At 45.8% G+C, this 27,228-nt stretch overlaps 1 protein-coding gene across 1 annotated transcript; it reads left to right on the top strand.

Annotated features, from left to right (window-relative positions):
* Positions 1-23,018: 23,018 nt before the first annotated feature.
* On the top strand, positions 23,019-24,919 carry LOC123075749 (xylan glycosyltransferase MUCI21-like). Its single transcript, XM_044498283.1, has one exon. It carries the CDS (start codon positions 23,098-23,100, stop codon positions 24,646-24,648), a length of 1,551 nt encoding a protein of 516 aa, XP_044354218.1. The 5' UTR covers positions 23,019-23,097; the 3' UTR covers positions 24,649-24,919.
* The last annotated feature ends 2,309 nt before the right edge of the window (positions 24,920-27,228 follow it).

Genomic DNA, 27,228 nt, shown 5'->3' with positions numbered 1-27,228 from the left:
CCTTTGGCCGGTGCATCTGTTACGTACATACGCAATACTACTACGTGGAATAAAACTCGCCGATCAATCAAACAAATGGATGCGAGAACCAAGTAAAACATAATTCCATCTATCTAAGTTGAAATGAACATTAGAACTAAATTCCACGAGCGCACTTTGTTTTGCAGTAATGATCCATTCCGATCCATGAAATGATATGTTTCCCTAGTCTTTCATAATCCACCAATGCCATATTTTTTATCAATTGATCGACTGACTCCACCAATGCCATTGATTCATCTACTTATGTCAAAATATGGGGTTCACAATATTATTGTAAGCAGTTTCCCACATCTGCATAAAATCAATCTAAAAATGGCCTAAACCAAAACACACTAAACAAATGCTCATAAGGCTCCTTAGATTCATAAAATTTTTCTAACACTGCAAAAACAGTTAAAAAAATATCACGGAAATTTTTCTAAAACTGTGAGTACCAAATTTAAACACTCCTTGAAACTTTTGTATACATGGTAAACATTTGCTGTAAACTAAACATAGCAAATATAAATATGGTGCATTTTGTGGAATATAAATATAAGTAAAATAGAAACAAAAAAAAAAGCAAACCTTGATATAGAAAGGAAAAGTCTTCTGTTCTCTTTTCATTTTAGTTTTCTTTTCATGTTTACTTTTACTTTTTCCAAAAAAATTGGAAATTCCAAATATTTTTGGAGTTCAAAAAGTTGTTCCTATTTTCAAATTTTGTTCACAATTTTGATTTTTTTTTGCTAATTTGGAAAATTGTTTGGAATTTCGAAATAAATTGTGATTTCTAAATATTTTGTGTGAGATTCACAAAAAATGTTTGAAATTTAGTAAAATGTTCCCGTTATCAAGATTTGTTCACAAATTTAAAAAATGTTCCCGTTCTTAGAATTTGTTCAGAAATTCAAAAGGTGTTCACATTTTTTGGAACGTGTTTATGGTTGTCAAAAATTGTTCGAACTTTTAAAAAATGTTCCGTTTTTCAAGCTTTGTTCACAAATGCAAAAAAGTTTGATTTTACCAAAGTTAAATAAAATTTACAAATTATTCCTGTTTTCTCAAACTTTTTTGGGATTGACCAAAATTGTTCAGAATTTTTAAAAATGTTCCCATGTCTGAGGATTTGTTAACTAATTTACAAAAAAATTCTGTTTTTAAATTTTTTTAAAATTTAAAAATTGTTCACATTTTTAAAAACATGTTCATGTTTATGAAAATTGGTCAGAAATTTAAAAAAAAATCATTTTTTCAAAAGTTTTTCACAACTTCAAAAATTGTTCCCGCTCTTAAACTTTGGTTACAGATTCAAAAATTGTCCACAAATTTTAAAGACTTATGCACGTACGTTCATAATATCTTTAAGATTTATTCGGAACTTTCAAGAAATGATTAAGAAAAGGCAAAAAAATCCAATCTGTGGTTATAGCTTGTTCTAAAGTAATCACGTAGCGTATACAGCCATAGTAGCTAGCTACCTTTGTGTATGATGGCGCGATTGTGAGCTTGATTCCTAGCTTACGCTTAGCATTTTTTTTTGATTTTTTCACGGGTCATAGCTCCCGCATGGGCTGGCCCGGTCAGAGTACTACCATGTGCGAGGCTGCAACATTCTGCCTTAAGTCCCCCTGTTCCATGTCATTCTTGTACTGTCAGACCACGCGGCTAAACTCAGGTCATGTCCTTGTCAACTCAACTCTATGCTATTGAATTATTGATTATAGATGGACTTTAGACCCATATAAACAATAATCTATACCTACCAATAAAGTATGAAGTGTTTCCGCCATCGTACATTTTATAGAAAGCCCCTGGTGTTTTAATAACCCGTTGTCCAGTATTAAGTCCCTCTCCTTTCTCTCTATCTGTTGGGCTGCGGCCCAACTTCTGTATCCAATATCGCGCGCACCCGGGCGCTGGTAGTATTCCGCGATCAGCTGCAGTAGACCGAGTTCATTCTATTTTCAGCCTGTTTAGGTCCTTGGTCTTCATTATTTACAGAGAATATGTTAAAATGATCATGCTATAACTTTGCAAGCATAACTAAGATTAAAACAATTTATATATGTAATTGGACCAGAACAACACTTAGTTTCCAATCATGCTATTAGTCATTCCTGTTAACTCATATAAAATTAGTTTTAGGACATAACCTTAATTAACCTAATTAATTACTATGGAAAATAGTGAAGACTTCAGATTTGAATTTGAGCAAATAAATTTACTAAACTCATCAATAAAACTAACATAGTATTTCTTTCTTCCAAAAGAATCTCTTGCATGACCCCATACATCAATGCAAATAAGCTCTAAAGGAGCACGAGACACACTAGTAGGCTTAGGATAAAGGAGTTGATGACTCTTGGCACATTGACAAGCATCACAAACAGACTCTTCACTTTGAATATGAGACAACACAAGATCGCCTTTATTCACTACTTGCTTAACAATGACCGATGATGGATGTCCTAATCTTTGATGCCATCTTGCCAAGGAGGGCCCAACCTGTTGTGAGAGAAACATTTGCAATATATTTCAAATGAGATTTGATTGTGTGAAATATAAATATTTAGATTAATAACATGTGAATCCAAATTAAACATACATAAGACTTATTATGTTTGATTATGTATAGTTAAAAAATATTTAATGGATATAAGTAGAATAATAGAATAAAAAATATTTTTTCCATGCATGGTTGCATTTGGTGGTGGGTCTTTTCCCATGCAAGGTTGCATGTTAAGATCGGTCATTACCCATCCATAATTGTATGGTAATGTGACATGCTTGCATGTTAAAATAAATAACTTAGTGGGGATCACTCACTTAGGTATATAGGATATGTGCAATTGTTACACTAGGGTATTTCATGTTTTTTTCCTTGATACCCTTTTTTGGTAGCACCCGAATGAACTAGTTTCCGGTTAATCTCATACGCTTTGTGGGGGGGGGGGGGGGGTTGTTAGAAATTATTAAAATAATTTTTAAATTTCACTTTTGTTTGCGTCACAATGTTTATATGTTTTAACGTAATGTATCAATATGCTACAATGTGTTCCATTGGACAGTTCACACATCTTTTTTCTCCCCCAGTGCGTGTCTCCGAACCCGCATGGGAGAAGAGGAGATAAAATAAACGTAAGGACGTTATTTGACAAATCTAAGCATTTAAATTCAAATTCATCTGGAATTTTTGAATGGTAATACCATTTCTCAGGGGTCAACGAGATATTGGGTAACCATTGGAGGAAATAACTGCATAGTGAAAATCCTAACCTCCTCTGTATATATATCCACACATCACGCCAATCCCACCTTAGAGCAACTCCAACGGGCCGACCCAAATGGATGGCGATTTCGTCCGCTTTTTGTCCGTTTGGGTCAGCCGCCCGCCCGGCGTCCGCCCTGTTTTTCATATGGGTCGGCAGCGCGCCCAACGCGCCAACCGATATGTGCAGGCGTGGCTGGCTGGCCGCCCAATTTTACATTGATTTGCATTCAAACATATTGTGAAATGAAAGTGTTTAACAAGCAAAATAGTCTGGCCGCCCAAATAAATAGTATATTTTTACAAGCCAAATACAAATAAAAATGTTTCACATAGTTTTGCAAACGAATAAAAGAAGATACATCTATTGGTTGCCAACATGAGTCCACATATGCTCAACCAAATCATTTTGCAGTTGCACGTGAGTTTCCCAATCAAGCATGTCTTCATGAAACTGAGTGAACTGCTCAAATGTTGCCGCTACTCCATGCTCAGGCACAACATTCTCACCCTGAAACTGAAAGCCTTGATCGTACAGACGTTCCGGACGCTCGTCTTCTATGATCATATTGTGCATGATCACACAAGCAGTCATCACCTCTCCCATAGTTTCTGCATGCTCCAAGTATTAGCAGGATACCGAACGATGCCCCATCGAGATTGTAAAACACCAAAGGCACGCTCGACATCCTTTCTAGCGCTCTCTTGCTCTTGGGCAAATCTTTTCCTTTTCTCTCCGACAGGGTTGGGTATTGTCTTGACAATAGTGGTCCACTGAGGATAGATACCATCACTCAAATAGTACCCTTTGTCGTAGTTGTGGCCGTTGACAATAAAGTTCACCGGTGGGCTGTTGCCTTCGGCAAGCCTAGCAAACACCGTCGAGCACTGAAGCACGTTGATATCATTGTGTGATCCAGCCATGCCAAAGAAAGAGTGCCAGATCCAGAGATCTTGAGATGCCACGGCCTCTAGTATCACAGTGCAAGCCCTGACATGTCCCTTATACTGCACTTGCCAAGCAGAAGGGCAGTTCTTCCACTCCCAGTGCATGCAGTCTGTGCTGCCAAGCATCCCCGGAAAGCCCCTGCTGGCATTCATCGCCAACAAACGGGCTGTATCTTCAGCTGTTGGCTCTCTCACGTACTCAGGGCCAAACACAGCAATCACAGCCTTGCAGAACTTATACAGGCACTCTAGGCATGTAGACTCGCTCATACGGACGTACTCGTCTATGAGATCACCGGGCACTCCATATGGAAGCATTCGGATGGCGGCAGTGCATTTCTGATAAGAGGAGAAACCAATCTTGCCGACGGCATCCTCTTTGCACTCGAAGTAGTCATCATAGCCGACCACTCCCTCTCTAATACGGTTGAAAACATGCCTACTCATACGGAACCGGCGGCGGAATTTGTGATGTTTGAACAATGGGTTCGTTGTATCAAAGTAGTCCTTCCTAAGAAGGAAATGCCCACTCTCTCAGTTGCTATTCAACGCCGGAAGGTGGCCCGGAATGGAGCCACGGAACAATGGCCACTGGTTGTTGAGGTGGTGATGGAACAACACAGCAGCCAATATCTCCTCCTCCTCGCCGGACAACGAATCGTCGGAGTCGCAAAGGAAATTGTGGAAAAAGAACTCGTCGGCGGAGTCCATTTTCGTACCTTGGCAAACTTTCGAACAGCTTGCGGGCGTCGAAGAAGGAGACAGCCGGCGAGGGGAGACGCAGCGCCCACAGACCAGCTAGCTGCCCTGCCGGCGTCCGACGAGCGTGCCGGTCAGATGTGGCGGGGGCGGCGAGGCGTCTTCTTGGTCGCGGGCGGCTGTGCGGTGGGGGGAAACGGCGGCGGGAACCAGTTTGCTCCCCGGCGGCAAAACGGCGGCGGCGAGCGACGGGGGGCAGGGGCATAGTTGCTGGGCGGATGTGGAGGCGGCGACGGAGGAGGCGGGGCAAGGGTTGCTTGTTGGCTGGGGGGAGGGGGTGAGAGGGGAGGCCAATGTGCCACAGACCAGCGGGCCAGGGGACAGGAGTAGGCGAGCCCGCGTGCGTCCGTCGCGTGTCCGCGTCGACGCAAATCAGGCTAAAAAATGGGCCGGGAATGGGTCGCCCGTGGACGAAGAACGGACGCGCGTCCGTTTGGGTCGGTGCGTTGGGCCGCCTTTTCTGTCCGCGCCGACCCAAACGGACGACCGGGGACGAAATGGGTCGCCCCATTGGAGTTGCTCTTAACGACCGAGTCCACGACGACTGCCCGCTGCATCCTATGCAATCATTGTGAGTGGCCGCCACCTCTAGTCCTAATTCTACCCAATCTTTGGCAATGATGTTTCTGCTTCGCGCCACCAAGCATTAACAACCCTCTTTACAATCATTGGCATAGTCGCGTCGGCTCACCTTGGGGTTTCCACCCTACCACAATCCACAGGTCTAGCACTCTCAAATTCCCATTCACCATTGTCGGGCGTCAGACACGGGGAGGAAGGGGGGTCCTAGTGTGTCCGTGACCCCTTTTCCTACTGCTACCTCAACCTACCCAAGTTCACCGCCAAGGCCTCTAGTGACTTGTGCCTCGTGATCGAGTAAATTGCACAGAAGTACCACAATTGGGGCATTGGAAGCAGATTGGTACCAAGATTGGTAATTTTTACATGTTAGTACCAAGATTGGAGCGACCGTTGCAAAAAAGACTAAAAGTGCGTTTTATACGTATTGACGGAAAAACTGACCGGTTGGGCCCGCCCGTCAGGCGCCGCGCTGGCCAGTGCGTGCGTGCCCGCGCGCTGACTAGGACGAGGCCGGCTCGCACCGTTATAGTCGCGGCTGTGCGACCGAGCCAGACCCGACCCCGACCCAGCTCGCCTTCTTCTTCCTTTCTTCCTGCTCTCTGCCTCGCCGTCGCCTGCGCCCGCCACCGCCGGCCGCCACACCACGCTGCCGCAGCCATGGTTCTGGAGGACAAGAGCAGCGATGACAACTCAAGCCTCCCGTACATGTACTCTGAAACCTCCACCGATGGGCTGAACCAGGTAAGTTACGCCATTGGAGCTAGGGTTAGGGTTAGGTTTAGGAAATTTGGGGATTTTTGTGTGTAGGTGGTCTTTGTTGTGAGGATTTCGTTTGATTTGCTGTGTCCTCGTGCTGTGCTTTTGACTGTGCAGGTGCCTTTCTCACTTGAGGACCCGGATTACAAGGGCCTTGAGCTAGATCGGATGGCGTTCTGCGAGAAGCATGGGAAGCCATCAGAGAGGCTTGTTGCGTTTGAAGGAACAATGACTGGGAGAAGGTTCTTAGCATGTGCAGAGCTGGTATTTTCTTGCCTTGGTGATTAAGCACTGGATGTGTTCATTGAAAGTGGCAGAGTCTTGTTTGCCACCTGTGATTCAGTTATGTGCATGCTAAATTTGTTAGTCATATGTGCCCTACTGTAGTGCTCATTGTGGGAATGCTCATTATTAAGTTCAGTGCAATGCATTTTTGCTAAAATATATGCTCTTGTTGTGTGCACATGCTATTTATTTACACTTCTTTCCAAATGCAGTGTTGCTCAATATTAAGTTCAGTGGAGCCAGTTAGTAACTATTGCTTACTGCTGACAGTAGGTAGTCTCATTAGCTAGTTTGTTGCTGCAGGCTAGTGTAGTGTATTTAGCTGGGCAAAGTAGTTCACATTGTATTGCTTATTACTGTTAGGATTCCATTATATTAATGGTCAATTCTTAGCAACTGCTGTTGCTTAGCACATGGCTGCTTAGCAACTTCTAAGTTGAATGGAGTGTTACTCTGCTGCCTGGTAAATATATTGATCATCCATTGTAGGATTACATTAATTTATTTTACAATGTGCTCCTGTTGCTTAGCAAATGGCTGTGCAAATTCAGTTAATGTCAGTGCCAACATTAGGTACTGCCATGAACTAACTGTTGCTTAGTACTCTTAGTAGTTGTATTGTACTAAATTTTGCCCTTCTAATTTTTCCAGGAAGGTCAGAATTGTGGGTTTGTTCAGTGGATTGATGAGCAGTGGCCCCCAACAATGGAGAATGCATTGCTGAAGCTTTGGTCAATGGTTGAAGATGAAGCAAATATGCCCTAGAGGCAATAATAAAGTTATTATTTATTTCCTTATATCATGATAAATGTTTATTATTCATGCTACAATTGTATTAACCGGAAACATAATACATGTGTGAATGCATAGACAAACAGAGTGTCACTAGTATGCCTCTACTTGACTAGCTCGTTGATCAAAGATGGTTAAGTTTCCTAGCCATTGACATGGGTTGTCATTTGATTAACGGGATCACATCATTAGGAGAATGATGTGATTGACTTGACCCATTCCGTTAGCTTAGCACTCGATCGTTTAGTATGTTGCTATTGCTTTCTTCATGACTTATACATGTTCCTATGACTATGAGATTATGCAACTCCCGTTTACCGGAGGAACACTTTGTGTGCTACCAAACGTCACAACGTAACTGGGTGATTATAAAGGTGCTCTACAGGTGTCTCCGAAGGTACTTGTTGGGTTGGCGTATTTCGAGATTAGGATTTGTCACTCCGATTGTCGGAGAGGTATCTCTGGGCCCACTCGGTAATGCACATCACTATAAGCCTTGCAAGCATTGCAACTAATGAGTTAGTTGCGGGATGATGTATTACAAAACGAGTAAAGAGACTTGCCGGTAACGAGATTGAACTAGGTATTGAGATACCGACAATCGAATCTCGGGCAAGTAACATACTGATGACAAAGGGAACAACGTATGTTGTTATGCGGTCTGACCGATAAAGATCTTCGTAGAATATGTAGGATCCAATATGGGCATCTAGGTCTCGCTATTGGTTATTGACTAGAGAGGTGTCTCGGTCATGTCTACATAGTTCTCGAACCCGTAGGGTCCGCACGCTTAACGTTCGTTGACGATATAGTACTATGAGTTATGTATGTTGGTGACCGAATGTTGTTCGGAGTTTTGGATGAGATCACGGATATGACGAGGAACTCCGGAATGGTCCGGAAGTAAAGATTGATATGTGGATAGTAGTGTTTGATCTCCGGAAAGGTTCCGGAATCCATCGGAAGGGGTTCCAGATGTTTCCCGAAATGTTTGGGTACGAGAACAGTTTGTCTGGGCCAAAGGGGAAAGCCCACGAGGTTTTTGGAAAGCGCAAAAGGAACTTTTGCGGAGTCTAGGGGCCAGACACCAGGGTCCCTGGCGTCTGGGTCCAGACGCCGGGAACCCTGGCGTCAGGCCCTGGAGTCCGAGAAGGACTCTTGCCTTTCGGGTGAAACCGACTTTGTGGAGGCTTTTACTCCAAGTTTCGACACCAAGGCTCAACATATAAATAGAGGGGTAGGGCTAGCACCCAAGACACATCAAGAAACACCAAGCTGTGTGCCGGCAACCCCGTCTCCTCTAGTTTATCCTCCGTCATAGTTTTCGTAGTGCTTAGGCGAAGCCCTGCGAAGATTGTTCTTGACCAACACCGTCACCACGTCGTCATGCTGCTGGAACTCATCTAATACTTCGCCCCTCTTGCTGGATCGAGAAGGCGAGGACGTCATCGAGCTGAACGTGTGCAGAACTCGGAGGTGTCGTGCGTTCGGTACTTGGATCGGTCGGATCGTGAAGACGTACGACTACATCAACCGCGTTGATAAAACGCTTCCGCTTATTGTCTACGAGGGTACGTAGACAACACTCTCCCCTCTCGTTGCTATGCATCACCATGATCTTGCGTATGCGTAGGAAATTTTTGAAATTACTACGTTCCCCAACAGTGGTATCAAAGCCTGGTTTTATGCGTAGATGTTATATGCACGAGTAGAACAAGTGAGTTGTGGGCGATATAAGTCATACTTTGGTTCGGCGGTATTGTTGGATGAAGCGGCCCGGACCGACATTATGCGTACGCTTACGCGAGACTGCTTCTACCGACGTGCTTTGCACACACGTGGCTGGCGGGTGTCAGTTTCTCCAACTTTAGTTGAACCGAGTGTGGCTACGCCCGGTCCTTGAGAAGGTTAAAACAACAGTAACTTGACAAACTATCGTTGTGGTTTTGATGCGTAGGTAAGAACGGTTCTTGCTCAGCCCGTAGCAGCCACGTAAAATTTGCAACAACAAAGTAGAGGACGTCTAACTTGTTTTTGCTGGGCATGTTGTGATGTGATATGGTCAAGACATGATGCTAAATTTTATTGTATGAGATGATCATGTTTTGTAACCAAGTTATCGGCAACTGGCAGGAGCCATATGGTTGTTGCTTTATTGTATGCAATGCAATCGCCCTGTAATGCTTTACCACTAAGCGGTAGCGATAGTCGTAGAAGCATAAGATTGGCGAGACGACAACGATGCTACAATGGAGATCAAGGTGTCGCGCCGGTGACGATGGTGATCATGACGGTGCTTCGGAGATGGAGATCACAAGCACAAGATGATGATGGCCATATCATATCACTTATATTGATTGCATGTGATGTTTATCTTTTATACATCTTATCTTGCTTTGATGACGGTAGCATTATAAGATGATCCCTCACTAAATTATCAAAGTATAAGTGTTCTCCCTGAGTATGCACCGTTGCGAAAGTTCTTCGTGCCGAGACACCACGTGATGATCGGGTGTGATAGGCTCTACGTTCAAATACAACGGGTGCAAAACAGTTGCACACGCGGAATACTCAGGTTAAGCTTGATGAGCCTAGCATATAACAGATATGGCCTCGAAACACGGAGACCGAAAGGTCGAGCGTGAATCATATAGTAGATATGATCAACATAGTGATATTCACCGTTGAAACTACTCCATCTCACGTGATGATCGGACATGGTTTAGTTGATCTGGATCACGTGATCACTTAGAGGATTAGAGGGATGTCTATCTAAGTGGGAGTCCTTAAGTAATATGATTAATTGAACTTAAATTTATCATGAACTTAGTCCTGATAGTATTTTGCAAATTATGTTGTAGATCAATAGCTCGCGTTGTTGCTTCCCTGTGTTTATTTTTGATATGTTCCTAGAGAAAAATTATGTTGAAAGATGTTAGTAGCAAAGATGCGGATTGGATCCGTGATCTGAGGATTATCCTTATTGCTGCACAGAAGAATTATGTCCTTGATGCACCGCTAAGTGACAGACCTATTGCAGGAGCAGATGCAGACGTTATGAACGTTTGGCTAGCTCAATATGATGACTACTTGATAGTTTAGTGCACCATGCTTAACAGCTTAGAATCGGGACTTCAAAGACGTTTTGAACGTCATGGACCATATGAGATGTTCCAGGAAGTGAAGTTAATATTTCAAGCAAATACCCGAGTTGAGAGATATGAAGTCTCCAACAAGTTCTATAGCTAAAAGATGGAGGAGAATAGCTCAAGCAGTGAGCATGTGCTCAGATTGTCTGGGTACTACAATCGCTTGAATCAAGTGGGAGTTAATCTTGCAGATAAAATAGTGATTGACAGAATTCTCTAGTCACCATCACCAAGTTAGTAGAACTTCATGATGTACTATAATATGCAAGGGATGACGAAAGTAATTCCCAAGCTCTTCGTGATGCTGAAATCGACGAAGGTAGAAATCAAGAAAAACATCAAGTGTTGATGGTTAACAAGACCACTAGTTTCAAGAAAAGGGCAAAGGGAAGAAGGGGAACTTCAAGAAGAACGGCAAGCAAGTTTCTTCTCAAGTGAAGAAGCCCAAGTCTGGACCTAAGCCTGAGACTAAGTGCTTCTACTGCAAAGGGACTGGTCACTGGAAGCGGAACTACCCCAAGTAATTGGCGGATAAGAAGGATGGCAAAGTGAACATAGGTATATTTGATATACATGTTATTAATGTGTACTTTACTAGTGTTTATAGCAACCCCTCAGTATTTGATACTAGTTCAGTTGCTAACAGTAGTAACTCAAAATGGGAGTTGCAGAATGAACAGAAACTAGTTAAGGGCGAGGTGACGATGTGTGTTGGAAGTAGTTCCAAGATTGATACGATCATCATCGCACACTCCCTATACTTTCGGGATTAGTGTTGAACCTAAATAAGTGTTATTTGGTTTTGCGTTGAGCATGAATATGATTTGATAATGTTTATTGCAATACGGTTATTCATTTAAGTTAGAGAACAATTGTTGTTCTGTTTACATGAATAAAACCTTCTATGGTCATACACCCAATGAAAATAGTTTGTTGGATCTCGATCATAGTAATACACATATTCATAATATTGAAGCCAAAAGATGCAAAGTTAATAATGATAGTGTAACTTATTTGTGGCACTACCGTTTAGGTCATATTGGTGTAAAGCGCATGAAGAAACTTGATTATGAATCACTTGATGCTTGCGAACCATGCCTTATGGGCAAGATGACTAAAACTCCGTTCTCCGGAACAATGGAGCAAGCAACTGACTTATTGGAAATAATACATACTGATGTATACAATCCGATGAGTGTTGAGGCTCGCGGCGGGTATCATTATGTTCTGACCTTCACAGATGATTTGAGTAGATATGGGTATATCTACTTGATGAAACACAAGTCTGAAACATTTGAAAGTTCAAAGAATTTCAGAGTGAAGTGGAGAATCATCGTAAAAAAAATAAAAGTTTCTACGATATGATCGCAGAGGTAAAAAATTTGAGTTACGAGTTTGGCCTTCAATTAAAACAATGTGGAATAGTTTCACAAAATTTGTGCCACCTGGAACACCACAACATAATGGTGTGTCCGAACATCATAACCGTACTTTATTGGATATGGTGCGATCTATGATGTTTCTTACCAATCTACCACTATTGTTCTGGGGTTATGCATTAGAGACAGCTGCATTCACGTTAAAAAGGGCACCATCTAAATCCGTTGAGATGACACCTTATGAACTGTGGTTTGGCAAGAAACCAAAGTTGTCGTTTCTTAAAGTTTGGGGTTGCGATGCTTATGTGAAAAAGTTTGAACATGATAAGCTTGAACCCAAGTCGGAGAAATGCGTCTTCATAGGATACCCAAAAGTTACTGTTAGGTACACCTTCTATCACAGATCCGAAGGCAAGATATTTGTTGCTAAGAATGGATCCTTTCTAGAGAAGGAGTTTCTCTCGAAAGAAGTGAGTGGGAGGAAAGTAGAACTTGATGAGGTAATTGTACTTGCTCCCTTATTGGAAAGTAGTTCATCACAGAAACCGGTTCCTGTGACACCTACACCAATTAGTGAGGAAGTTAATGATGATGATCATGAAACTTCAGATCAAGTTGTTACTGAACCTCGTAGGTCAACCAAAGTAAGATCCGCACCAGAGTGGTACGGTAATCCTGTTCTGGAGGTTATGTTACTAGACCATGACGAACCTATGAACTATGAAGAAGCGATGGTGAGCCCAGATTCCGCGAAATGGCTTGAGGCCATGAAATCTGAGATGAGATCCATGTATGAGAACAAAGTATGGACTTTGACTGACTTGCCCAATGATCGGCGAGCCATTGAGATTAAATGGATCTTCAAGAGGAAGACGGACGCTGATAGTAGTGTTACTATCTACAAAGCTAGAATTGTCGCAAAAAGGTTTTCGACAAGTTCAAGGTGTTGACTACGATGAGAGTTTCTCACTCGTATCTATGCTTAAGTCTGTCCGAATCATGTTAGCGATTGCCGCATTTTATGAAATCTGGCAAATGGATAAACAAAACTGCATTCCTTAATGGATTTATTAAAGAAGAGTTGTATATGATGCAACCAGAAGGTTTTGTCAATCCTAAAGGTGCTAACAAAATATGCAAACTCCAGCAATCCATCTATGGACTAGTGCAAGCACCTCGTAGTTGGAATATACGCTTTGATAAGTTGATCAAAGCATATAGTTTTATACAGACTTGCGGTGAAGCCTGTATTTACAAGAAAGTGAGTGGGAGCACTACAACATTTCTGATGAGTATATGTGAATGACATATTGTTGATCGGAAATAATGTAGAATTATTCTGCAAAGCATAAAGGAGTGTTTGAAAGGAGTTTTTCAAAGAAAGACCTCGGTGAAGCTGCTTACATATTGAGCATCAAGATCTGTAGAGATAGATCAAGACGCTTGATAAGTTTTTTCAATGAGTACATACCTTGACAAGATTTTGAAGTAGTTCAAAATGGAACAGTCAAAGAAAGAGTTTCTTGCCTATGTTACAAGGTGTGAAATTGAGTAAGACTCAAAGCCTGACCACGGCAGAAGATAGAAAGAGAATGAAAGTCATTCCCTATGCCTCGGCCATAGGTTCTGTAAAGTATGCCATGCTGTGTACCAGATCTATTGTATACCCTACACTGATTTTGGCAAGGGAGTACAATAGTGATCTAGGAGTAGATCACTGGACAGCGGTCAAAATTATCATTAGTGAAATAAGGATATGTTTCTCGATTATGGAAGTGACAAAAGGTTCGTCGTAAAGGGTTACGTCCATGCAAGTTTTGACACTAATCTAGATGACTCTAAGTCTCGGTCTAGATACATATTGAAAGTGGGAAAAATTAGCTAGAGTAGCTCCGTGCAGAGCATTGTAGACATAGAAATTTGCAAAATACTTACGGATCTGAATGTGACAGACCCGTTGACTAAAATTATCTCACAAGCAAAATATGATCACACCTTAGTACTCTTTGGGTCTTAATCACATAGCGATGTGAACTAGATTATTGAGACTAGTAAACCCTTTGGGAGTTGGTCACATGACGATGTGAACTATGGGTGTTAATCACATGGTGATGTGAACTATTGATGTTAAATCACATGGCGATGTGAACTAGATTATTGACTCTAGTGCAAGTGGGAGACTGAAGGAAATATGCCCTAGAGGCAATAATAAAGTTATTATTTATTTCCTTATATCATGATAAATGTTTATTATTCGTGATACAATTGTATTAACCGGAAACATAATACATGTGTGAATACATAGACAAACAGAGTGTCACTAGTATGCCTCTACTTGACTAGCTCGTTGATCAAAGATGGTTAAGTTTCCTAGCCATTGACATGGGTTGTCATTTGATTAATGGGATCACATCATTAGGAGAATGATGTGATTGACTTGACCCATTCCGTTAGCTTAGCACTCGATCGTTTAGTATGTTGCTATTGCTTTCTTCATGACTTATACATGTTCCTATGACTATGAGATTATGCAACTCCCGTTTACCGGAGGAACACCTGGTGTGCTACCAAACATCACAACGTAACTGGGTGATTATAAAGGTGCTCTACAGGTGTCTCCGAAGGTACTTGTTGGGTTGGCGTATTTCGAGATTAGGATTTGTCACTCCGATTGTCGAAGAGGTATCTCTAGGCCCACTCGGTAATGCACATCACTATAAGCCTTGCAAGCATTGCAACTAATGAGTTAGTTGCGGGATGATGTATTACAGAACGAGTAAAGAGACTTGCCGGTAACGAGATTGAACTAGGTATTGAGATACCGACGATCGAATCTCGGGCAAGTAACATACCAATGAGAAAGGGAACAATGTATGTTGTTATGCGGTCTGACCGAGAAAGATCTTCGTAGAATATGTAGGAGCCAATATGGGCATCCAGGTCCCGCTATTGGTTATTGACCAGAGAGGTGTCTCGGACATGTCTACATAGTTCTCGAAACCGTAGGGTCCGCATGCTTAACGTTCGTTGACAATATACTACTATGAGTTATGTATGTTGGTGACCGAATGTTGTTCGGAGTTTTGGATGAGATCACGGATATGACGAGGAACTCCGGAATGGTCCGGAAGTAAAGATTAATATGTGGATAGTAGTGTTTGATCTCCGGAAAGGTTCCGGAATCCATCGGAAGGGGTTTCGGATGTTTCCCGAAATGTTTGGGCACGAGAACACTTTATCTGGGCCAAATGGGAAAGCCCACGAGGTTTTTGGAAAGCGCGAAAGGAAGTTTTGCGGAGTCCAGGGGCCAGACGCCCCTGGCGTCTGGGTCCAGACGCCGAGAACCCTGGCGTCTGGCCCTGGAGTCCGAGATGGACTCTTGCCTTTCGGGTGAAACCGACTTTGTGGAGGCTTTTACTCCAAGTTTCGACCCCAAGGCTCAACATATAAATAGAGGGGTAGGGCTAGCACCCAAGACACATCAAGAAACACCAAGCCGTGTGCCGGCAACCCCGTCTCCTCTAGTTTATCCTCCGTCATAGTTTTCGTAGTGCTTAGGCGAAGCCCGGCGAAGATTGTTCTTCACCAACACCGTCACCACGCCGTCGTGCTGCCGGAACTCATCAACTACTTCGCCCCTCTCGCTGGATCGAGAAGGCGAGGACGTCATCAAGCTGAACGTGTGCAAAACTCGGAGGTGCCGTGCGTTCGGTACTTGGATCGGTCGGATCGTGAAGACGTACGACTACATCAACCGCGTTGATAAAACGCTTCCGATTACGGTCTACGAGGGTACGTAGACAACACTCTCCCCTCTCGTTGCTATGCATCACCATGATCTTGCGTGTGCGTAGGAAATTTTTGAAATTACTACGTTCCCCAACAGAATAGAGCAAGTCTGCTAGGGTGAATGATAATCTTCAAAGTGCTTTATCTATTCATCATTTGACAGAAGAAAAGAACAAGCTGGATGCAGACTATGACAAGTTAGTGAAAGATGTGCATCAACTTGTGGAGTTTCAGCAGGATAGGGTTGTGGATTTCAGTTATCTGCAGTCCATTGTCACATATCAGCACCAATGCAGAGCTGAATTGGTGGCTGGTATGAAGGCAGAAATGGCAAAGAAAGATGCGGCTACAGAGAAGCTTCAACAGAAGTATGAACTCCTGTGCAACCTGACAAGTGCTCAAGCAACTGTCATCCAAAACCTGAAGTTGAAGAATATGAAAGAGAAGGAATTGATGAGTGAGGCTAGGATGAATTTGGAGTTGAAGAATGCAGAGTTTAAAAAATTTGAGGAGAAGCTCACCCAAGAGAAGCTAGAGTTGAAGTTCCAGGTTGCTGATCTGCTGAAGCTCAAGGAAAACCATAATGAAGAGAAGCAGATGCAAGAGTTTAAGATTACTGAGCTCATGAAGGCAGAGGAGAAGCTGAAGGAGAAGATCAAGGGGACCCAGGCCATCTTGCAGAACTGAACAAGATGAATTGAGATTAGTGGGCATTGCAGACCTTTTGGGAAGGATGGCTGTGCAATGACCTAGTAACTTAGAATTATGGTTGTGCAATGTATGGTTCTAGTACTAATTGTGAACTCTGGCTGTTTATGTACCTAGTAGTTATGCTATTCATCCTTTTGTGAGGAAAGGATGGATTGTGCATTTGAACTCCACTATGTAATGTGAACAATGGTTGTGTATTCCTATAATGTGTTGAACTCCAGTTAGTATCGTTTTCTTTCAATGTTAGACTGAAAATGATGACATAGTGATGCTTATGTTAGACTGAAAATGATGACATACTGATGCTTATGTTATACTGATGGTTAAATGCTTAAATGCATTTGCAAAAGGAATAGTTACATATGTTAGAGTGATGCTTAAATGCTTAAATGCATTTGCAAAAGGAATAGTTTGTTATGTTACAGTGATGCTTTAGGTGGTTCCATCGACCCCGAGCCACCCTAGACCAAAGTTGATGGCTTTAGGTGGTTCCGTCGACCCCGAGCCACCCTAGACCCTAGTTGATGGCTTTAGGTGGTTCCGTCGACCCCGAGCCACCCTAGACCAAAGTTGATGGCTTTAGGTGGTTCCGTCGACCCCGAGCCACCAAAACACAAAATGATGGCTTTAGGTGGTTGCGTCGACCATATCAATCATAAAAAGAACCATTTTGAGTACTCATCAACATATCAATGATAAAAAGAACCATTTTGAGCATAGACAACATATCAATAACTCCATTAATATATCCAGCATATCAATAACTCCATTTTGAGTACTCATCAACATATCAATCATAAAAAGAACCATTTTGAGCATAGACAACATATCAATAACTTCATTAATATATCCAGCATATCAATAACTCCATTTTGAGTACTCATCAACATATCAATCATAAAAAGAACCATCCAGACTTGCATAATATACTGAGTACTCATCAATAACTCCAGCATATCAATAACTCCAGCAATATATCCAGCAATATATCCAATAATATATTGAGTACTCATCAACATATCACATGAAGATAGTCCATTCCAGACATTGATTCTTAAAGTACACCACCAAAGCAAGATCACATTGTATCATAGGATGCAAGAACACACACATGAAGTATCTAGTTACCACTTGCATAGAAGTAGCTCCTCCATCCACTATGTCTACCACCAGCACCTCTCCCAGCAGTAGATGTGGAGGGAGCAGTAGATGTGGAGGGACCAGTAGATGTGGAGGGACCAGATTGCCTTGGGGCAGAGAATGTACCTCTCCCTCTCCCAGCACCTCTCCCAGCACCTGGTGGAGCACCTCTCCCAGCAGCTGCAGCTGCAGCACCTCTCCCAGCACCTGCAGCTGCAGCACCTGTCCCAGCTCCTCTCCCAGCACCTCTCCCAGCACCTCCTGTTTCAGCTGTTGGTGTTGTTGTAGGGGCTGGATGAGAAGTTCTTGCTACTGGTGTAGTAGCAGCAGCACCAGCATTGGAATTCCTTGCAAGAGGCTTGCATAAACAAGAAGGAAAATGTGTTAGTACTTAAAAAAATGGAATGTACAAGAAGGAAAACATGTTACTACTTATAAGAGGATTACCACATGTTTGTTCTTCCTCAAAGCCAACTCAAGCTTCAACTGCTTCATGCAGCTTGTGTACCTATGTCCTTGCAGTCCACAATTGCCACATGTTATAGTCCCCATTCTTGATGTGTCCTTAGGCTTTGGAACTTCAAATCTCCCCTTGATCCTCTTCTCTTTCTTTCTTCCTCTCTTCACTTTAAATGCAGGTGGGTCAATGTCAGGACCAAGTGTCCTTGTCCAGTCATGCTCACCAGGAACTGGATAGATCATTGGTTCATAAGCTGCCACATAAAATTCTTTCTTGAAGAACTTGCTAACATAATCCTCTGGTTTTATTTTGCCCTTGTTTATTGCTGAGATGGCATGGTTACATGGGATGCCACCGAGGTCCCATTTTCTGCACCCACATGTGTGCAATTGCAAGTTAATAGCATGGGTTTGCTGCCCACTTGTAACTTGCCACAAGTCCACACCAGCTTGAATTGGTTTGCAATATTTGGCCCTCTCCTTCTCAACCTCTAGCTTCTCACTATAATGGGGTGTTATGTCCCATCTAGCATTCTTTCCACTCTCCCTATTCCTATGCCACCTCATCATCTGCTTATCCTTTATTCCATCACACATTGTCCTAATTGGTTTCTTCCTAACATCTAGGACATAGTTGTTGAACACCTCAGACAAATTGTTAACTACATGGTCAGTCTTGCAATTTGTGTCAAATGAATGCCTTGCCCATGTTTTCTTGGGTATTTGACAAAGCCACTCCCAAGCTTCCTCACATTCAGCTCTAAGGTCATTCATTGAAATGTTAAATTTGTGTTCACTATATGCATAGGCAGCATTATCCATACACTTCTTCAGATCATCCCCCCTAAACCCAGCATTTTGGAAGTTTGCATAGATATGCCTAAGGCAGAACCTTTGGTTGCAATTAGGAAAGACAGCATTCACTGCATTTAGTAGGCCCCGGGACACACAATTAAACTAGCTAAGCTACTATCTAGCACAAAACAACCATATAGGAATAAGGACATAAGATGCAAGCACATACCTTTTGTCTATCTGACATTATTGTATATGGACCAAACTGTCCCTCTTCTCCTCCTAGGCAGATTTTAAGTTGGTGTAGAAACCAACACCAGTTAGGTGTGTCCTCTTGCCCAACAATACCAAATGCTAGTGGGTATATATTGTTGTTTCCATCTCTGCCAGTGGCAGCAAGTAGTTGAGCACCAGTAGTTAACTTAATGAAGCACCCATCAACACCTGAATGAGCAAGCAAATTCAATATTTAAAACATTCAAATGCATTTCAAGATGAAACAATATGTAACTAATGCACAAGGTGAACAAACTAACCAATGAATGGTCTGCACCCCTTGAGAAACCCCTCCCTTGCTCCATTGATGCAATAGAACATAGCGTGGAATCTTGGACCTGGATGGGGGATTTTTTCAGTGGGTGTTGGAGTTACAGTAGTGACTACTACTCTACTCCCAGGGTTTGTATCCATCACTGTCTGAGCATAGTCTTTCAACCTAGGGTATTGCTTCTTGTGGTCTCCTAGCACAACATAAATAGCTAGGTTCTTTGCCCTATATGCCATTGACTTGGGCACATCCACACCATACTTCTCCATGCAGGCATCAATCAAAGTCTGAATGCCAGTTGTTAGATCAGATCTGAACAGTGACTCATACTTCTGTGCAAGCCACTTGGCACTTACCCTTGTTGTCTCTGTACTAATAGGGCAAGTGTGCTTCATTCTCATCTTCTTAATTACAAAAGTAGTTTCACCTTTTATAACTGCTGCCACCATAAAGAAGTTGCAATGTTTTTGGTTGCATTCTACAATTATTCTTTGATCTGAGTTCCTATGATATTTGAAGTTTCTGCCTTGAGTGATGTGTAAGTTCAACAAAGCCTCTCTGAATTGATGTTGATCCAAGAAACACATCTTTAGACATAATTGCTCATGTGGTGCCTCCATTTTCTCATCGTACCATTTTCTAGGAGGCCTCTGCTTTGCCCTGCTCTTCCTTTTCTTTAGCAGCACAAATGACAATGGCTCATAACCATCATCATCAGCCTCCTTCAACAATCCTTTCTCTTCTTCATCAGATGAAGGTTCGAAATCAGGTTCCTCCTCTTGAACTACACTTGAATGTGTCCTTGTTGCAGGCCCTTTCCTAACTGGAAGCTTCTGTTTTTTCTTCTTCTTCTCTTCATGTACAATTACAGTTTCTTCATCCCGTGAAACAACTTTGTCATCTTCATCCATTTGAAAAGGTTCCTCAACCTCTGTGTCACCCTCATAATGCACCACTTCTTCCTCCTCAGATTCTTCATCATCTGTTTCTTCCTCTTCTATTTCATCATACTCTCTCTGTTTCTTTCCCTCATCCATCTCTATGTCATCAGCATCACCCTTATAAAAAGGGTTTACATCACTGCCATCTTCACCTTCACAATCAGAACCACCACTGCCATCATATCCCTCTTCTTCTTCTATTTCCAAAACAGCTTTCAGTTTTCCTTCTACATTCTTGCTCTCTTGTGTGCAAACACCAGTACCATGAGCTACACTGCAGCTGCTACTCTGACTTTCAAAGGCAACTCCTTCTTCATCAACAGCATAGATGGGTGGCTCACTGAGATCATATAACACAGGCTCTTCATACACAACAGTGGATAATTCTTGCCTCTCAAACTGGCTGCAAGGAGGTGGACATGCCCTCACTAGCAAATTTAGAACCTTACACTCCTCAACCTGCCTCTTTACTAGTTGCAACTCAGCATTACTCTCTACCATCTTCAATCCTTTCTCCCCTAAATCTGGATTCTCAATGTGAAACAACAGATCATATTCACTAAATCCTTGGGTTTCCACCACTGCAATCATATTCAGGTATGTTACATCTGAACTACAGAGCTTCAGCTCAAACATTTCTGAAGCATCAAAATGGAACCTAACATCCAAAATGTCATCATACAAACTGCAAAATGAAATAACAGACAAAATTGGTAATGAACAATTTTACTTAACAGATAGGCTAACATATAAACAAAGCTTTGTTTAAGTTAACATATAAACAAGTTAACATATAAACAAAGCTTTGTTTAAGTTAACATATAAACAAAGCTTTTATTTACCCTTACAGTATGAATAAACTAAACAATTACTACAAAATCAAACAATGTAAACAACTATCTCAATGCAACCCCAATTACAGAGTGGGTACTTAACTCACAGCAAACTGATGTTTTGTATTTTCAGATAAGTAGTTAACAGAATTGTCCACTAATGGTGCTCTGCTCTAGTTAGGAGTCATTTAATCCACTATGCTTCTCTGCTCTGCTCTGCTCTAGCTAGGTAACACCTAATGCTGCTCTGACAATTTGGACTAAGAAATAACAATGTAATCCACTAATGCTGCTCTACTCTGTTCTAGTTAGGTAACACATAATGCGGCTCTGCTCTAGTTAGGACTCATGTAATCCACTATACTTCTCTGCTCTAGTTAGGACTAGCAATTATAGTGCTAAACATGCAGGCAGTAAACCCTAACCCTAATCCCCAATTTCAGTGAGCAAGAATGGAACAGTGGAGCACTTACAGAACACCACCGAAGCCATGAGTCCAGTGATGGGCGGTGCTAGGGTTGGCCACCCAAATTCGCGCCATCCGCAGCCTCTGCTCCATCGACAACGCCGGCTCCGCGAAATCTTCGTCCTCGCTACTGTACTCCGAGCTAGAGTAGCCGCCACTGCCATCGAGGCCTAAGCGGGGGAGGTCGCCGCCGCTCGCATCGCCCCAGCCATCGCCGCCTGCCGGAGTCGCCGAGGCCATCGTCGCCAGGGCACAGCAGCCGCGGGGGAGAGGAGGGCGCGAGGGAGGAGCAGCCGCGGGGGAGGTGACAGCGCCTAAGCAGTTCGATACATGGCTACGGAGGCGTGGTGTGGCGGGCGGCGGGGCGGGCGGGGAGGCAGCCGCCGGCGAGGGTGCGAGGAGAAGGAAGAGGGCAGAGCGGGGTCGGGGTCTGGCTCGGTCGCACCAGCGAGACCTAAACGGTGCGAGCCGGCCTCGTCCTAGTCAGCGCGCAGTCAGCGCGCGGGCACGCGCGCACTGGCCAGCGTGGCGCCTGACGGGCGGGCCCAACCGGTCAGTTTTTCTGTCCATGCGTATAAAACGCACTTTTAGTCTTTTTTGCAACGGCTCGCCCTAATCTTGGTACTGACACGTAAAAATTATCAATCTTGGTACCAATCTGTCTCCAATGCCTCAATTATGATACTTCTGTGCAATTTACTCCTCGTGATCCTTCTTTTTCTCTTTCTCACGATCCGAATTGTCCGCCATAGCCGCCCCAGCCAAGAGACTCTGTGTGAGAGAGAGAGCCAAGCATCAAATTAATGTTGCCCATTGCACCATTTTCTCCTAAATTAATATCCAATGACATACTACCATTTGAGGAAGAAGGCGCAAAAACTAGCTGGTTGTGAATTGCTGCCAGCTTTAGCCCGTAATGTCATAATAAAACTCCCCAATTGGACAGCTTTAGTTTGGCACTCACTTACTACCCGAATCTGGAAAATCAATATGAATTCAGAAACTAATGAAGCTACATCTGCATGGACAGCACACACAGGAAGAAGATTTGACCACCGGCTACCCCTCTCCACTCCAAAGTTAGCAAGCTTCCAATCTTCTCTATACGCAGTATATCCTTTAGCGACACACAAGTTTAATAGCTCTATATAAAAAGAATACTATCATTTGAGACAATTTTATTTAGGGGACATTTGGGACAATTAATACTTGTATTTCTCGGAAATATTTTGAATATTTGGGACAATATATTTGGAGAGTGAGTAGGTGGGTGACTGGAGTGTGTGACGCAGAAGAAATCAGTCTCTGAAGATGAGATGGATAGGTCATAGGTGCCGAATCAAGGCCGGAGACTTCCTCTTTTGTGAACTGACGCCGGTGTCTCGCCGGCCTACATAAGCCGATCTGACCAAACACAGAGCGTGAACGCAGAGCTGCACCAATCCCGTTTCCATTTCTCCAACCGAACGTCGGCATGGCCTCGAAGCTCCCCGACACGACCAAGAGCCTCGGTGCCGGCGCCATGGACGTTGAGGACGGCAGCGGCGGCGGCGGCAAGAAGGTGGCTGGTAAGTGGCCGGGCTTCGTCCATTTCTTCTTCGTTCTCACCGTTGTCATGTGCGCGCTCGTCTACGCGCCGCGCTTCCTGTCGCCCGCCGTGCCCGTCGACTTCTTGGGGCCGCGCCAGCCGTCGCCGTCCGGTAGAGCAGCCGCAGTACAAGGACGGAGCGTGCACAGTGGCCGCGGCAATGAGGGCGACGCGCTGGTTCTCGACAACCAGGTGAACTCCCCGTGCGCGTGGATGGGCAGCCATGGCATCTGCTGCGACCGCTCGGACTACAACACCGACGTGTGCTTCATTGCCGGCGACGTGCGCACGGACGCCGCGTCCCTCTCGTTGCTGCTCTACCCGCCGCCCAACGGCACCGCCAACGCCAACGCAAACGCTACCGTGGCGGAGAAGGAGGAGGTGGTGCGGCCCTACACGCGCAAGTGGGAGAAGGGGGTGATGGCCAACATCCAGGAGGTGCGGCTCCGCGCGGCCCGGCCGGAGGAGGCCGACGCGCACCGGTGTGACGTGCGGCACGACGCGCCGGCGCTGGTGATGACGGCGGGCGGGTACACGGGGAACCTGTTCCACGCGTTCAACGACGGTTTCCTGCCGGTGTGGCTGACGGTGCAGCACCTCCGCCGCCGCGTGGTCCTGGCCGTGCTGGAGTACAACCCGTGGTGGGCCGGCACGTTCCCGGAGGTCGTGTCGGGGCTCTCGCGCCACCACGTGATCGACATCCTGCACGACAAGCGCACGCACTGCTTCCCGGGGGCCATCGTGGGGACCCGCTTCCACGGCATTCTCGAGGTCGACCCGGCTCGGACCCGGGACAACCGGACCCTCGTCGACTTCCACGACTTCCTTGCCGGCGCGTACAAGGACGACGGCGCGTACTCGGAAGTGCACACCACGGCGCCGGCTCCCCGGCAGCAGCGGCGGCCGAGGCTGGGGCTGTACTCGCGCAAGGGGACGCGGGTGATCGAGAACGAGGCGGCGGTGGCGCGGCTGGGGGAGTCGGTGGGGTTCGACGTGTCCGTCCTGGAGACGGCGAACGGGGCGCCGCTGTCGTCGGAGTACGCGAGGGTGAGCGCGTGCGACGTGCTGGCGGGCGTGCACGGCGCGGACCTGACCAAGCTGCTCTTCCTCCGGCCGGGCCGCGCCGCGCTGCTGCAGGTGGCGCCGCTGGGCGTGCCGGCCGTGGCGCGCGGCTGCTACGAGAAGGCGACGACCATGATGGCGATGCACTACGAGCAGTACGACGCGGCGGCGAACGAGAGCTCGCTGGTCCGGAAGTACGCGGCGGACGACGTGGTGCTGCGCGACCCGGAGGCGGCGACGCGCGGGCGCGGGTGGGACCTCATCGCGCGCGTGTACCTCAGCGGCCAGAACGTGACCCTCGACCTCGACCGGTTCGGCGACACCCTGAGGAAGCTGCACGCTCGCGCCCTGCGGCTGCCGGTGGGAGGTCCGTAGCTGGTTGGATGAGCCGCCGATCGGTCGCCCACGAGCTGCTACATGCTAATCGAGAGCAGGTCCGGGAGCCGCGGCCGGCGCACATTGCGTACGTGACAGGGCGCTGGATCGCAACCATTTTGTTTTTTGAGGGGTACAACCATTTTGTTTTGTTAGGTTCCTGTTCGACAGCACAGATCAATTTTCTTTTTCAGAAAAGACCATTCAATTTAGATTGGGTTTGTTTGTACTTGTCTATGTCCGGAAATAAGGACAATCTTGTGATGGCAAAGGTAAGAGCAACTCCAACGCAACGACCCAAATCACCCTTCTGCGTCCGTTTGGGTCGGCGCGGACAAAAGTGGAGACCCAACGCGCCGACCCAAACCCAAAACGCATCCGCTTTGCGTCCGCGCCGATGCATTTGCGGCAGAAATGCGTCGGTACGGATGCATCGCGCGCCTTCTCGTTGTCCGCCGCGTCCACACCTGGCGGGCGTCCAACTACCCGCAGTCAGCTTAATTTATGACCTCGGACACACTCTTCAGCGACGGCGGTCGGCTTTTTTAAGCCAAGCGTGCGCGGGAGGGGGGGGGGGGCGAGGGGAGGGTCCTCATCCGCTTCCAGAAGCCCCCCGTCCGCATCTCGCCACCCTCCGCTCCCCCGTTGGCGGCAACCCTAGCCACCTACCCACCGGCACGATGGGCTTCTTCTCCGGCAACGGCAAAGCCAAGGTTAAGGCCCCCGCCACCCCTCTCCACCGTCTCCCCCGTCTCCGCCGGCAGCGACAGCGCGTGAGCGTGCCAGTGCACCAGGCGGAGTGGCACTGGCGGCACCGCGTCCCTCTCCCCTACCCCGATGTCACCCTGCCGCACGACTCGCACTTGGATCCGGAGAGGATCCCAGTGCCGGCGGCGCCGCGGTCGGCAAGGGAACATGCGGAGGAGGTGCGGCGCCGGCGGGCGCTGCTGACGGCGGAGCAGCGCCGCGACTCCGCCTACGACGCCGCTCGCCATATTGGGCGCGTTGGTTCGCCTTCGAGCACGAGGAGGCCAGGCGGCGCGGCGTCCATGAAGTATCCCGTAGCTCCCCGCCGCCGCCCATCGTCGTTCGTGACAAGGACGGGGAGGCGGAGGACGCCTACCAGGCGGCCATGGCGGCTGTTCTCCGGGAGAGTGAGGAGGACGGGCGGCGCAGGGCGGCGTACGAGGAGGAGGAAGAGGCGACGTACCAAGGGCGCATGGCGGAGGCCATGGCGCTGTCCGCGGCCGGCGACTGCGTTGTGCCGCCGCTGGCTCCGTCGTCCCCAGTCAAGGCCGAGCCGGAGCCGACCCCCATCGAGTGCTACTCCTCGACGGGAGAAGTGCGCGAGTGGGTGAGCGCCCCGCCAATTCTGATAGGGGCTTCGCCGACGCAGGAAGCGGCGTACCTCGAGCAATGGCGCCAACGACGGTTGGCCGAGGAGCGCCGCGAGGGTGAGTACCTCGAGCAGCTGGAGCGCGACGCCGAGGAGGAGCAGCGCGAGGCGGAGGATGAGGCGCGACAGGCCCATGCCGCGGCGGCCGACATCGCCGTCGTCTGGAACACGACGTTCCCCTAGGCCGTCCCTGTGCCGACTCTTATCGACCTCACCAACGTCGACGATGAGGACGCCTAGGGCAGCGCGCCGCCTCGTAGTTTAGTTTTTTTAATGTTTAATTAATGTAATGTGAACGCATGGACTCTCGCCGGCCTTCGTGTCCGGCTTTAATGTTTAATTAATTTTGTTTTTATTTTCAAAATATTTGTATTCTTTTTTTTCGCGCGCCATTGAAATGGATCGGGCCAGCTTTAGGCGTATGCGCCGACCCAAACATGGAAGCGGACATGAGCATCCGTCGAACCAATCCAAATAAACAAAAAGCGGACAAAATCACCGTCCGTTGGGTCGGCGCGTTTGAGTTGGTCTAACGGCATGCACCGCTAGGCTGCTAGCTGTGGCGTGGCCTGCCTCCATGGCCGCCGGTACGGTGGAGTGTGCCGTGTGCAGGTGGCTGACGCCATACTACATATGGATCCAAACCAAATGTTCCATGCGGCCTGTTCGGGAAATATCCGGTGCTACCATCTGTTAGCTGATACGGTGATACAAGATTATATGGAGCGTTAGATATGCAGGAACGGACTGGATGAGTTCACTCAGCTGTTTACATATGCCCCCAATAACATTTGCATCTTGGCCCCCAAAAGAAGTATGTGTTGGTCAAAACTCATGTCACATGTTTCTCCTTCAAGCCCTCGTTTCTGAGGAAACATGCCGTTGAAGAATGCAATCAGCAACCCCGGGTCAGAATGAACATATACATATAACCAGTGAAATCAAATATAGGCACTTTCACCACATATTTCTACGAGCAAGCAACACTCCTTAATTTTTCAAAAATTCCAAAACAATAGAACAAACATCCCTTTGCCACATTCTACAGTTTTTTCTATTACAAAGTGAAGCAAAACAAATTGTGCTGGCTCCAAATATAAGCAACAAAACATGGCAAAATAAAAGAGATTCCACAATACTAGTTACACCTTCAGATATAAAAACATGTTGTTGTGCAATAAAGC

The sequence above is a fragment of the Triticum aestivum genome, chromosome 3D (genome assembly GCF_018294505.1).
Source record: "Triticum aestivum cultivar Chinese Spring chromosome 3D, IWGSC CS RefSeq v2.1, whole genome shotgun sequence".
NCBI lineage: Eukaryota > Viridiplantae > Streptophyta > Magnoliopsida > Poales > Poaceae > Triticum > Triticum aestivum.
The sequence above is the reverse complement of the archived record's forward strand: the minus strand, read 5'-3'. Positions and strand labels throughout refer to the sequence as shown.

Coding starts and splice junctions, on each gene's coding strand:
- LOC123075749 (XM_044498283.1), top strand. CDS start 23,098: ATGGCCTCGAAGCTCCCCGACACGACCAAGAGCCTCGGTGCCGGCGCC.